Here is a 14,057-nt window from a genome sequence, read left to right as displayed (position 1 = left end):
TAAACAAATAACAAAAACAAAAATGGGTTCAAACATTGTCAAAGACATCAAACATACCATAATAGCATTCACTTTGTCCTCTATCCATTAATCTCGTATTTTCCAAACTGTCAACACCATTTTTTAGCTTCGACCAAAGTTTGCACTACTGATTTGATCAAGATGATAATCCATACTAGTATTTGTGATGGTTGTAAGTGAAGAAGAAGATGAACACTTGAAGCTTGGGGGGATAAGTTAACATAAGAATGATCGTAATCTAAATTATCACGTGAAAGTGGCAGTAATAAAAAAAGATATGAAAAAAAAATAACAACAATTTTGCCGTTTTGTGTGAGGCATGTGGGTTGAATTAGCATCTCAAAACAAATGGAACATCTCCCTAACAAAACAAATACTTAAACATCAAATAATTAGTAGAAAAAATGGGTGTTAGTGCAATTTTCATACAACCATAGGGATTATTTCTTCAATTTACTCTAAAAAAAACCGTATATCAATTTTATTTTATTTTATTTATTTATATATTTATTTTTAATGTTTTTCTCGTATTTACGGGTGGGAGTGTATTTATAGAGGGATGATCTTGAATTTTTGTTATCGCTTTTTTACAAAAGAACGAAAACTCCAAACACCAAACAATATTCCCTTCGCTAGGTTTTGGTTGAAAAGCATCGAAGACAATGGCCGGAGCCTCAAACCTAACCAAGCTCATCAAGCCAACCAAACGCCTTCAAGCCACCGATATTCAGGCAGCCGCCGGTTGGGGCGTCGTTGCTCTCACGGGCGCTATTTGGGTGGTTCAGGTCGTTCTTCCTCCTAATATTTCGATTTTCATTTCTTCGATTTATTGATCGATTGATTAACTCAATTTATCATCATAAAATTAGGATCTCGTTGAATTATATATATTTTTTTCAATCAGTTCTTTAATCTCTTTTTTAATCGCGATAAAATTCTGCTTTTGTAGAGATGGTATACCATCGATTTATCTCGTTTACGCTTGGTGCAATTGTTTGTTTTTCTCGTAAATCAGAGTCTCGAATTATCGTTAGGGAAGGGATTAGATCTGGATCTTGGTTCTGTTTCAAAGGACATTGACCTTTATGGTCAAACTATATACCTGGCTATACCTAGATGACCATTAATGTAAAATAATCCATCACATTCCCTTCGAAATTGAAGGCCATAGTTACGCAGACAAGTCGATATGTTAAAATACGGGATAACACCATATGCGTGAAATCATCATCTTTGTTGTTGAATAAACTCAAAACTATTGAAGTTTCAAGATTTATCATAGTCTGAAGCTGTAAAACCGTCCTTTATTGCCATCTCTTGCAATTTTTTGAAAGGAACTATTGGTTAGATCTTGATTCATAACCTAATAGCTCCCGCTTTCATGGCTAGTTTATGGGTGTTTTCCTTGAGACTAGATTTCATCGAGTGTGAGGGTATTGTTTTGCTTAAATGCTCAAAATTTCTCTTGTATATTCATAGAGAAAAAACATATGTTTTAACAAGTGTGTTGTGTTGAATTTTTGCAGCCATTTGATTGGGTGAGGAAGACATTCTTTGAGAAACCAGAGCCAGAAAATTGAATAGAGGTGTGGGATCCATCTCTAATTCTAATGGCTCAACTCTTGTTTTTGCCATTTGTTTCCTTTCTGCTGATGAGAAAGCTGTAGGCAGGTTTTTGATTTGAATAATGTGAAACTCCAAATATGATTTTGTTAAAAAAAGATTTACAATTGTTTTTGTGGTCATCTTGCTAGCTAACTGTCACTATTGACCGTGTTCATTTGCAACTTGTTGTATTGGATTTCGCTTGCATTTGTGACACTGAGACTGATTGAGTTGTTGAGTTTGTTAATGGGACAAAATTTGCAACTTCTTGTCCCACCTAGAAAAGCGAGCTGAGACATTTGTTCTATATACAAAAGACGTGAATGCCCTTATCAAAATAACATTGGAAAGTTGGAAAGTTTGCCTGATCCAATGTTGTGAAGTTAGGTCTAGTGCAAATGGAACACAACTAATAACTCGAGATCAAAGCCTAAACTATTTGCATAAATTTCAAGAAATAAAAATGTTAGCTTTTGGAAAAGTCACAGTTTGAATTAGAAAAAAGCTTGACTTGACTCTTGAGTCGTTTCACGTGTTTTAAGTATATAATATAAGGAGTGTTGATTCTATAAGATTTTTATAAATTTTAAGAAATAATAATGTTAGTTTTGAAAGTTGTTTATTAACTTCAAGAATTGATCTCATTTGAAAAAAATAAAAACCAAATTTACATGAAGTCAAGCTGTTTTTCTTTTGTTACCTATTTTAAACATGAATTAAATGTGACCCAGTCTAAAATTCGGATATTTTGTTTTGAAAACCCTTAATTAGATATAACCATGTTTTTTTTAATAAAGTTAGTGGTATATAAAAATGCATTTTATGTTTATAAAAAAACAAAAATACATTTATGAAAATGAATATGTAAAAAAAAGTATTTTTTTTCAAAAAATATTTTCTATAAATGAAAGTTAATAAAAGAAAATCATGCATAAAAACATGCATCTAAAAAAATTATTGGAAAAAGTAATTTAATAAAAAAGATAATTTATACAAAAATTTTTGTAAAAAATTAAAGTTGTAAAAAAATATATATAAAAACTTGTAGAAAAAATAAAATAAAATAAAATAGAAAAAGAAAGAAAAGAATCGAACTTCCGATCTCAAAAAGGTAAATGGTAAAAAGGTAAAAAGTAAAGAAAGTGTTGTATATCCGGAACAAACATCTTTTTTTGTAATACAAACACAAATGGTTAAGTTATTAAGGCTATATTTGGCGTACCAGCTGAAAAGCTAACTGTTAAATAAAAAGCTAGCTTATAAAAAATGACGTTTAGTAAAAGTAGCTGAAATATATAAAATGATATGTAAGAGTATGTGTTTCTATAATTAATTAATGGGTGCATTTGGAAATTTTTTAAAAAAAACTCCTAAAAAGCTAGTTTAAGTAGCTTTTTAAAAATCTAGTTTATAAGCTAGCTTATAAGCTACCTTTTGGCTTACCAAACATGACAATATAAAAAAGCTCGAAAAATAAGTTAGTTGTGGCGCGCCAAACACAGCCTAAAACGGTTAATGTTCATATGTTGTTAGAACATCTCAAATGGTTACGCTTTCAAAAGGTTATTACTTTTCATATCATATCAGTTTTATAATAATTTTTGTATATTAAAAAACTATTGTTATAAATTATCTATGTTTAACATTTTCAAAAGTATTTTAAGAAATTAAGGAATTTATCTTTATCTTTCTTATCATATGTTATACAAATGACCTCCGTATATTTTTTTATTTTGAATCTGTCATATTTGTAAAAAAAATAGTTAATTATTATTATTTTATTGAATAAAAGAATGATAAATTATAATTTTTTTATGTCACAACAGTACCTTCCTTTATCTCATTTTCTTTAATAAAATTTTATAAATATTTGATTTTCATTACCATTTTTATTTATCAATATAATTTTTGTTTTCTTTTTACCCGTAATTTCCACGAATTGTAACCTAGAACATAAATAATTTCAATCTTTATCTAATTATTTCCGACATGACCATCAATGATCAAGGTCATAACTCATATGGGCTTTTTTGCTTCATATTTTATTGAGTTTCCAACAATGGCATGTGGACGTCTCACATTAAAGTGCTTAAAATCTATTAAAAAAAAGGTAACAACAAGTTAATAAGTCCGTTGTAAAAATTAGGGTGTGTACGGTACGGTTTGGTTCGGATATTCAAAACGGAACCATAACCATTACAATTGATTAATGCATTTAAATAGCTGTTGGATATTACTTAATATTGATTTTGGTTAAGAGTTTTACTTGGATAATGGTTTGGTTAATGGTTAGTGTTAGCTAATCATAATGGTCCAAAATGAATAGAAATAAAAACGATGTTGTAAAAAGTGAAAAACAAAAAATACAATTGCTATAACAAGCGAAAAATCAGAATGTAGTTGCTATAAAAATACAAAAAACTGAAAGCTTGTTACTTTTTGTTAAATATTATAATGGTAATTTGATAATTTCTATATTTTTAGCATCTCTTTGTCATTTCCTAGGTGTTCCCCGCGAAAATATTATTTCTCAGTGGAAAATGACATTTTCGCTTGTGTTCCCTTCAATTTTCCACATTATATTACAACAAAGAATCATTACTTTTAAAGTAAAATTAAACAAAACTATGAACTTGGATCAATACCAAGTATGAACTTTGAACCCAAATCTATTTTTGTGATTGGGCTTGAGATTTTAGCGTTGGAATTAGGTTTGAGAGCATTTTGAAGTTGCATTTTTTAAGTTAAAATATGAAAATCAAGGTTTTATACGTTAAAAAAAATACAGGACCTTCAATTTCACAAAAGTCATTTTGGTAAAAGTAGCTGTTAGCTGGAAGCGGGTAGCGTGTAGCTGGTAGCTGGTAGCGGAAAGCTGTAGCTTTTATTTGTTATATGAATGTTTGGCAAAAGTAACTGGAAGCTTTTGAAATATATAAAATTACATAAAAGGACAATTTATTAAAAATAAAAAAAATATATATATATATATATTTTTAAGGGTAATTATGGAAATTGATTTCAAAAGCTCCGGAGCGTTTTGTTAAAAGTTACATGAAGTAGCTTTTAGAATCGGAGCGTTTTGTTAAAACTAAAAGCTAAACGCTTGTACTGCCAAACGAAGCTTTTTGTTTAAACTAGAGTGTTTTGTCAAAAGCTAAAAGCTAGAAGCTTCCAAAAGCTCCGTACCAACGTATAAATTGATGGCTATTTCCGAAAAATATTATAGGGTATTTCTAATTAAATTTTCTGGAGAATGCATAGAATAATTTTATCAAAATTGTCTATTTCTTTAATAATTTAATAATTGTCGTTATTAAGTGAAAGTAGACACGGCGGCGGAGAAACACACAAAATCGAGTAGCACTACCTCACAGCTTCTTCCTCTACCAGTCGTCGCGGCCCTTCTCTACACTACTCCCTCATCTTCATCTAATCGAGCGTTAACCTCTTTCAAGAACTCAAAATCACCACCTCATCAAGGTTAATTTAATCTTCCACTGTCGATATTTCTCAATACACTTTGATCGGTTCTAGTAAATATGGATTATGTATTAGATTGCTCGACTGTTTACATATGAATACGATTTCTTGATCAACGTACTCAAATGTCATCGCAAGAGTTCCTGTTTTATTTTTTCTGCTCCATTAGAGCACTATTTGTTCTAATAATTGTCCACCGTCATGTCACCTGTTAAATATCAGGGTATCTATGTCAATTGTCAAGGCGAAGGCTTCCTTCGATAGTGTTTAGTAATTTTATATCAGTCGAAATTGGGAATTTCAGCTTTTGAAAATTGTAAATAAGTTCATTTCAATATTCAGTTTGTAAAATTGATTTCAAATCCATGAAGCAGATATAGAAAATGACGACATCTAAAGATGCTTTTATGGTGTTTTACTTTCATTAAAATTCAACTATGATATGATTATTGTAACCTACTTTTGAATTGTTCTAGTAGTTCTAGATTCATCTATATCCTCAAAGCTAAGTTTGTGTTGTATTGATATTATGTTTTGTGATCTAGGATCCATGGGCAGCGTGAATGAAGGAAAGCTTAGGTTCTGTATAGACAGAGGAGGCACATTCACTGATGTCTATGCTGAAATACCTGGTCAACCTGAAGGCAAAGCAATGAAGTTGTTGTCTGTTGATCCATCTAACTATGAAGATGCTCCAGTTGAAGGAATCAGGAGGATTTTGGAAGAATTTACAGGGAATAAAATCCCCAGGACTTCAAAAGTCCCTACCTACAACATTGAGTGGATTCGTATGGGAACTACTGTTGCAACAAATGCACTTTTGGAGAGAAAAGGAGAAAGAATTGCATTGTGTGTGACCAAAGGATTTAGAGATCTACTCCAAATTGGTAACCAGGCTCGCCCAAATATCTTTGATCTTACTGTTTCAAAACCTTCTAATCTATATGAAGAGGTTGTAGAAGTTGATGAAAGAATCCAGCTTGTTCTTGAGGATGAAAAAGAGTCTGGATCGAATGTAGTTACAGGTATTTCAGGTGAGCAGGTTAGAATTGTGAAGCCTGTTGATGAAGCAACTTTGAGGCCTTTACTTAATGGTCTTTTAGATAAGGGAATCAATTGTTTAGCAGTTGTCTTGATGCATTCTTACACATACCCACATCATGAACTTGCTGTGAACAAATTAGCTGTAAGCATGGGATTCAAACATGTTTCTTTATCTTCTTCTTTGACTCCAATGGTTCGAGCTGTTCCTAGAGGTTTAACAGCTAGTGTAGATGCATATCTGACTCCAGTTATCAAAGAGTATTTATCAGGCTTCATTTCTAAATTCGATGATGATTTAGGAAAAGTGAATGTTCTGTTTATGCAATCAGATGGTGGTCTTGCACCGGAAAGTCGATTCTCCGGCCACAAAGCGGTTTTATCCGGTCCAGCTGGCGGTGTTGTTGGCTACTCTCAGACACTTTTTGGGCTTGAGACGAAAAAGCCCCTCATTGGATTTGACATGGGTGGGACCTCTACTGATGTGAGCAGATATGCAGGAAGCTATGAACAAGTTCTTGAAACACAGATAGCTGGAGCTATAATCCAAGCACCACAGCTCGACATCAACACTGTGGCGGCTGGCGGTGGTTCTAAGTTGAAGTTTCAGTTTGGAGCTTTCCGGGTCGGCCCAGAATCCGTGGGTGCACATCCGGGCCCTGTTTGTTATAGAAAAGGAGGTGAGCTGTCAGTTACAGATGCTAATCTTGTTTTAGGCTATGTAATCCCCGATTACTTCCCATCAATCTTTGGTCCTAATGAAGATCAGCCTTTAGATATCAACAAAACCAGAGAAGAATTCGAAAAACTTGCAAAGAAAATTAATCTTTATAGAAAAAGTCAAGATCCATTATCGAAAGAGATGACAGTTGAAGAGGTCGCACAAGGGTTTATAAATGTTGCTAATGAGACAATGTGTCGCCCAATTCGACAACTAACAGAAATGAAAGGACATGAAACGAAAAATCATGCTCTTGCTTGTTTCGGAGGAGCGGGCCCACAACATGCGTGTGCCATTGCACGTTCTTTAGGTATGAATGAAGTTTTAGTACATAAATTCTGTGGGATTTTGAGTGCATATGGAATGGGATTAGCAGATGTTATTGAAGAAGCACAAGAGCCGTATTCTGCAGCTTATAGTCATGATTCTGTTCTAGAAGCTTCACGTAGAGAAACTTTGTTGCTACAACAGGTGAAACAGAAGCTTAAAGATCAAGGATTTGGAGAAAGTAGTATCACAACAGAATCTTACTTAAATTTGAGGTATGAAGGGACTGATACTGCTATAATGGTGAAAGGGAAGTCAGGAAGTGATTATGCTGTTGAATTTGTCAAACTATTCCAGCAGGAATACGGATTCAAACTTGAAAACAGAAACATTCTGATATGTGATGTTAGGGTTCGTGGGATTGGAGTGACAAACATTTTAAAGCCACGAGCACAAGAAAATTCCATCACTACCCCTAAATCTCAAGGTGAATACAAGGTCTATTTCGGAAATAAATGGCATAATACACCTCTGTTCAAGCTTGAAACTTTAGGATCTGGCCATGTCATTCCGGGTCCCGCGATTATCATGAATGGAAACAGCACTGTGATAGTTGAACCCAACTGCAAATCCATAATCACCAAATATGGAAACATAAAGATTGAGCTAGAGTCAATTTCGGTCAATGTCAAAGTATCTGAAAAAGTTGTTGATGTCGTCCAGCTTTCTATCTTTAACCATAGATTCATGGGTATAGCTGAACAGATGGGGCGTACGTTACAAAGAACTTCAATTTCAACAAATATAAAAGAAAGATTAGATTTTTCATGTGCCCTTTTTGACCCTGATGGAGGTTTAGTCGCTAATGCCCCTCATGTCCCTGTTCATTTAGGAGCCATGTCAAGCACTGTTCAATGGCAGTTAAAATATTGGGGAGAAAACTTACACCAAGGAGATGTTCTTGTTACAAATCATCCGTGTTCTGGTGGGAGTCATTTACCTGATATTACGGTTATAACCCCGGTTTTTGAGGAAAAAAAGTTGGTTTTCTTCGTTGCTAGTCGAGGGCATCACGCGGAAATCGGCGGAATCACTCCCGGAAGTATGCCGCCTTTTTCAAAATCTATACACGAGGAAGGAGCTGCTATAAAAGCATTTAAACTAGTCGAAAAGGGAATCTTTCAAGAAGAAGGAATCACAAAGCTTCTTCAATTCCCGAGTTCGGAGGAATCATCGGGTTACAAGATTCCAGGGACTAGAAGGATTCAAGATAATTTATCAGATCTTCACGCACAAGTAGCTGCAAATCAAAGAGGAATTGTTCTCATCAAAGAGCTTATCGATCACTACGGATTAAAAACAGTTCAAGCTTACATGGTTTACGTTCAATTAAACGCGGAAGAAGCCGTAAGAGAAATGCTAAAGTCAATTCCGGGGAAACTCCAATTCCATTCCAATGATTCCAATTCCACCGATTCAATCGTAATCCAAGAAGAAGATTACATGGACGACGGTTCTACAATCCGATTAAAACTCACCATCGATACGAAAAAAGGCAAAGCTTTTTTCGATTTTTCCGGAACTACCCCTGAAGTGTACGGGAACTGGAACTCTCCGGAAGCCGTGACAAAAGCTGCGGTTATTTACTGTCTTAGGTGTTTGGTAGACATCGATATTCCATTAAACCAAGGATGTTTGGCTCCTGTGACAATCTTTATACCTTCCGGATCCTTTCTCTCTCCTAGTGATAAAGCTGCTGTTGTTGGAGGCAATGTTTTGACATCACAGAGGATTACAGATGTCGTTCTCATGGCGTTTCAAGCTTGCGCGTGTTCACAAGGCTGCATGAATAATTTGACTTTTGGTGATGACACTTTTGGGTATTATGAAACGATTGCGGGTGGAAGTGGGGCGGGGCCCACGTGGGAGGGGACGAGTGGGGTCCAGTGTCATATGACGAATACGAGGATGACGGATCCGGAGATATTCGAGCAGAGGTATCCGGTTGTTTTGCATAGGTTTGGGTTGAGAGAGGGGAGTGGTGGTGGTGGGGTGTGGAGAGGCGGTGATGGGGTGGTTAGGGAGATTGAGTTCAGGCGGGGGGTGGTGGTGAGTGTGCTGTCTGAGAGGCGGGTGCATGCGCCCAGGGGATTGAAGGGCGGGATGGATGGGGCGCGTGGGGTTAATTATCTTGTGAAGAAAGATAAACGGGTGGTGAATCTTGGAGGTAAAAATACGGTTGAGGTTGAAGCTGGTGAAATTCTTCAGATTTTTACTCCTGGTGGAGGTGGATGGGGTTCTGTTTGATTTCATATTATGCTTATTATGAAGGAGAAGATAAAAATTCAAATTTGGTAATAAAGTTATGGCATTGTAGTTTTTTAAATGGATTCCCCCTTTCTTTAATGTTATTATGAACTTTTGATAGTCATTAAAATGACTATATGCTGTGAAGTCAAATGCATCAAGATGACCATACTTTCATCTTCTATCACAAAATGATTATCAATTTCGATAAAAATACTTCATAAATGTGTATTGAAGCATTTTCTAACAAAAGCGATTCCGTAAGGTAGTGTTCCTACTGGAGAGGAAAATTGTTGACATCAAAGATCTTTTATAATGATTGGTAGTTCGGTACGAACATCATGCATTTCGTAAATTACTACAAGGTCTCGACCACTGTATGCTATTTTGTTGGCATTCATTTGCACCATTACAATTTTTATAAACTATCCGCATTTCTTGATTTCCACTATATTTTAATTCAGATATCTTCTTAAATTGGTTACTTGCCTTTGTTTGCATATTTAATAAAAAACAAACAATGCTAGAACTGACGGGATAAAAGATTAAGCAAAAACCATGAATCGTAGATTACCGTGCGAGATAGTATCTTGGAAAATTTATGCATAATAAGACAATTTAAGCGTATGAGAATATGATAGAAGTATATTGTTTTCTAGAAATTTTTAATGATGTTAATCATATAATTATGTTAAAAAAAACAACAGAAAAATAAAACTTATAAAACATGTAAACAATGTTCATAAATTTTATGTCGATTCATGAATGCCTACCGATTTACAAAGTTAGAGATGTATACATATTAATTAAAGAAAAAACAATTAATCCAAGTTTTTTTTTTTCACAATAGTTCACTAAAGTATCAATTTATCTATCAAGTAGATTTTTTTTAAGGAAAAAAAGATGCAATCGGTAACACATGTGGCATGGTACGTGGCACTTTGGTCCTCCAAAACCTGTTTTTGCAAAAAAAAAAATCACACAAAAAAGTTCTTAGGTTTTCATAAATCTTTGAGTTCTCAAATAATCATAACTAACTAATATATATATATATATATATATATATATATATATATATATATATATATATATATATATATATATAGGAATGATCATTAGAGAACTCATATATTCCCGAAAACCTGAGAACCAAATAATAGCCGTTAGATCAAATTAATAGAAGATCAAGATGATTTATAGCATTTTTGTAAATAATTGAAAAAATAACACACGAGGGTATGATATTAAATTTAGTTGAAGGGCATTTATGGTACTTAGATCATTTTCATCAAATCAATCGATGACATATTTCTCCCAAATTCTTTGATCGTCTCTTCATCTCTCTCTCTCTCTCTCTCTCACACACACACACACACACACACAATTTTGTCGTTGATTGTTCCCTAATCCAGAACCATCGTCTCCTCCATCAACTGTCTCCCCTATTCATTGAATCGAGTAAGGTTAAGACTCTGGATGCTTTGAATCTGAATTCTGAACCACAAAATGCGGTGGCGTTTCTGTTTTGGTTGTCTCATCATCAACAAGCACACTCTGAGGTGAACGTTAGGCTACCGGATGACGCACCGTCTAAAGCTTCCAAGAGCTAGGATATAAACAAATCTGTTTTATACTTACATTGACATTTAGAAGCTTGAATCCAGTTGAATGATGGTGGTGGTTTGGATAACGATCGGATCAATGGTGTTTTGGGCGCTTCTCTACATCTGTCGTATTGGCGTATTGGCGACACCGTTCGTCCTATCCACGCCATCTCCGATAAGTTCCTTCTCATGTGAAATTTCTCTGTTGCTCATCTCTCTAATTTAGCATTTCATTTTCAATACAGTGAATGAATTGATTGCTAAATATACCTAATTTCTCTTCGTTTTCAATTTTTCTTATTGATACTAGTTGTCGTGATTAGGTTTAAAGAACATATTGTTTATGAGGCATCGCAAACACTAATGGAAAAACTTACTCTGGAGTCCGTGAAGGTTGCTATGGTGAGTAGTTTTTCTTTTGTCAATTTGTGTAATATTTTCTCGTTTTCGATTTCCAGCCAATTTTACAACTATCAGTAAACATTTTTCTGCTATTTCAACATTATCTTTTGCTATGTGAATTCCATTCCATCCTATAATCATTGGAATCCGAACATTAGATTAAAAAAAGGTGATTTGTTTAAGTTTGTTTTCCCTGCATTGAAAGAAGCATTTCAACTGGATTTTCATATTCGGTGCTTAAAGTTTCAGGATTCCAGTACGCAATCATTTGTATTTTAAATTTAAAAGTTAGGGTTCTTGACATTTAGGATTTAGGCTTGTGCTTTGGGTTTCGTGAATATAATGTGTTTTTTTAGGTTTTAGGACTCCGGGGTTGTAAAACTGCTTATACTGTTTGTTTGAGGCGATGAACCAGAGAAGGTAATGTCGGGAACAACGGCTGTGAAGCAACGACAACAACAAATGACGGGGAGTTTCAAGAAGTTGGTAAAAGAGAAGAAGAGATAGGGTTGTTTTTGGAAATGAGAAAACGAGAAAAAGAGCGAAACAATCTTCTTCAGAACTCAAAAGAGTTCGATTCATCACTTGGTAAATCACTATTTTCATTTTTTTTTCTTTTAAAAAACTTTAGTTATCGTTACTTTCCAATTATACTTGTCAATTTCACAAAAATATTTGTGTTTTCTTCCCTATATATGAAGTATTGTTTATAATAAAAGTATAATACTGAAATGAATGAGGATTAAGTTTTTGATTATCAAATTGTCTAACTACAATTATTCTTTTGACTAATTACCCTGTACAAGGATTGGAAAGATTCCATTTTAAGTTGAAATAAATTAAACTGTATTATATTGATTTCCCAGGATCAATTGAAGTATGTTCACCAATGTTTGGTATGCCTGCAGCAACACCAGCCAGAAAGATTGGTGCTGATGAATTTCTCAACTCTGAAAATGATAAAAATGATTATGATTGGTAATAATTTGTATTACATGACATAAATTTAGATGATATCATTGTGTTATTGTTCCCTGAAAATTGTTTCTTTTTCAGGCTTTTAACACTCTCTGGTACCCCCTTTATTTCCTTCACTGGAATCGGAATCACAAAAACCATTCATGTGTTAAATTAGAACTCTTAAATCTCGTCCCAGTGCACTCAAATCTCATGTAAGACTAGTTCTTGAATCTTGATTCTATAAACATTTTAAAGTATCAAACTTATGAATTAGTAATCTCATTTTCTTAATAGCTATCAAATACCCACCCTCACTTTGAGACAAATGGTAGGAATAACAAGACACTATCTTGTTATGAGGCTATCAAATAAGGCTGATAACCATCGACTTCACTGATTAATTTTCTCACATTTTCCATGAAGAGTTATTTGTCAAATTGTAATCTTTTTAAGGCAGCAGGAAATTGATTATCGAATATGTTGTACACTTTTTCACCACCGGGTCGTTTGTATGTAAAACATACAACTTTACCAAATACTACAATACCAGTAAATTACATTGCTTTTTACTTTGTAAAGTTTTTCCTCCAAAAATCTAATTTACTCTCTCCAAAATAAAATTAAATTCAGAAATAGAGTAAATTAATTTTTTGGTCCTTGAGTATAGTTATTATTATTATTATTATTATTATTATTATCATTTTTAGACCTTAAGAGTTTTGGTCCCTGTTCCAAGTAAAATAACTCAACTTTTTGGACCAAAATTGCAAAAAAGAAGAAGAAGAAGAAGATATACTCAGGGACATTCACACTTTAGTTAGAAATGGTAAAATTGGGCTGAAAAAACTTGATTTGTTTAAGTTGTTGAGGCATGATTCCAACTTTAGTTAGAAATGGTAAAATTGGTGCATGAAGTATGAGTTGAAGGTGCATAGTTTCTAAATTAAATCCTCTCTTTTACTTGTTAGAATCGACATTCACACAAGCACACACACACAAATTCACATAATTCAATTATAGCGAACAAAAACATAAATCATTCATTATTGTGATATAATAGGCTATAACCTTTTGTATTTTCTCATCTCTCCTTTTTCAGAGGTTGAATTCATAAGATTATAATATTGGGCCACTTCTACTTGCCTCTGTATGCTTGTTTTCCTTTGCTTCATGTGTCACCATGAATCCAAGAACACCAATTCAGCATCTCTTCATAACGATTGCCATATGAAGTTCAACACTAGTTCCATATCATTGTTTACAACAGTGTGCTATCTATCTTTTGCTGCAAAATCATCTTCCAGTGAGTTCATTGACTAATTTACCCCTCGTGAATCCATTTTTTCAAAACTTGTACATCAATCTTTGCATCTGGTAGAATGGAACATGGCATTGACTTTGTTATGGATTGTATGTCATGGGGTATCAGTTGTGAAATTCATTCAACAAGTTCTCAACACATTTCCAGCATCTTCTTCTTCTTCTTCTTTGCTTTCTTTTTTCATCATTTTACAATTTCAGTAACTAAAGCAATTGTTTCTATTTTAGGTGAAGCACTTTTGGTTACAGCTGGATTTGTTGTTTATTTTGGAGATATGTTTGCATGTACAATAGCAAGGATGAGTTCTATTGCATATCGGGTGGAA

General features: G+C 33.8%; 1 protein-coding gene and 2 long non-coding RNA genes across 4 annotated transcripts; all 3 read left to right on the top strand.

The window, feature by feature from the left end:
* The first annotated feature begins 599 nt into the window (after window positions 1–599).
* LOC144999616 (uncharacterized) lies at window positions 600–1,766 on the top strand. Its single transcript, XR_013660931.1, has 2 exons — window positions 600–806; window positions 1,548–1,766. It is a non-coding gene; the product is annotated as an uncharacterized LOC144999616 (long non-coding RNA).
* A 3,185-nt stretch (window positions 1,767–4,951) lies between these two features.
* On the top strand, window positions 4,952–9,524 carry OXP1 (oxoprolinase 1). The gene is made up of 2 exons (XM_078958948.1): window positions 4,952–5,109; window positions 5,655–9,524. The coding sequence occupies exon 2, from the start codon at window positions 5,660–5,662 to the stop codon at window positions 9,443–9,445; it is 3,786 nt and encodes a 1,261-aa protein (XP_078815074.1). The 5' UTR covers window positions 4,952–5,109; window positions 5,655–5,659; the 3' UTR covers window positions 9,446–9,524.
* A 1,300-nt stretch (window positions 9,525–10,824) lies between these two features.
* LOC145002175 (uncharacterized) lies at window positions 10,825–12,987 on the top strand. Of its 2 annotated transcripts, none has more exons than XR_013661837.1 (4): window positions 10,825–11,451; window positions 11,867–12,039; window positions 12,318–12,429; window positions 12,508–12,987. It is a non-coding gene; the product is annotated as an uncharacterized LOC145002175 (long non-coding RNA). The 2 variants fall into 2 exon arrangements; XR_013661836.1 differs by having other exon boundaries at window positions 11,808–12,039.
* Window positions 12,988–14,057: the final 1,070 nt, after the last annotated feature.

The sequence above is a fragment of the Lactuca saligna genome, chromosome 6 (assembly GCF_052625555.1).
Source record: "Lactuca saligna cultivar CGN05327 chromosome 6, ASM5262555v1, whole genome shotgun sequence".
NCBI lineage: Eukaryota > Viridiplantae > Streptophyta > Magnoliopsida > Asterales > Asteraceae > Lactuca > Lactuca saligna.
This window is presented reverse-complemented; position numbering and strand designations above follow the sequence as displayed.

Coding starts and splice junctions, on each gene's coding strand:
- OXP1 (XM_078958948.1), top strand. CDS start 5,660: ATGGGCAGCGTGAATGAAGGAAAGCTTAGGTTCTGTATAGACAGAGGA.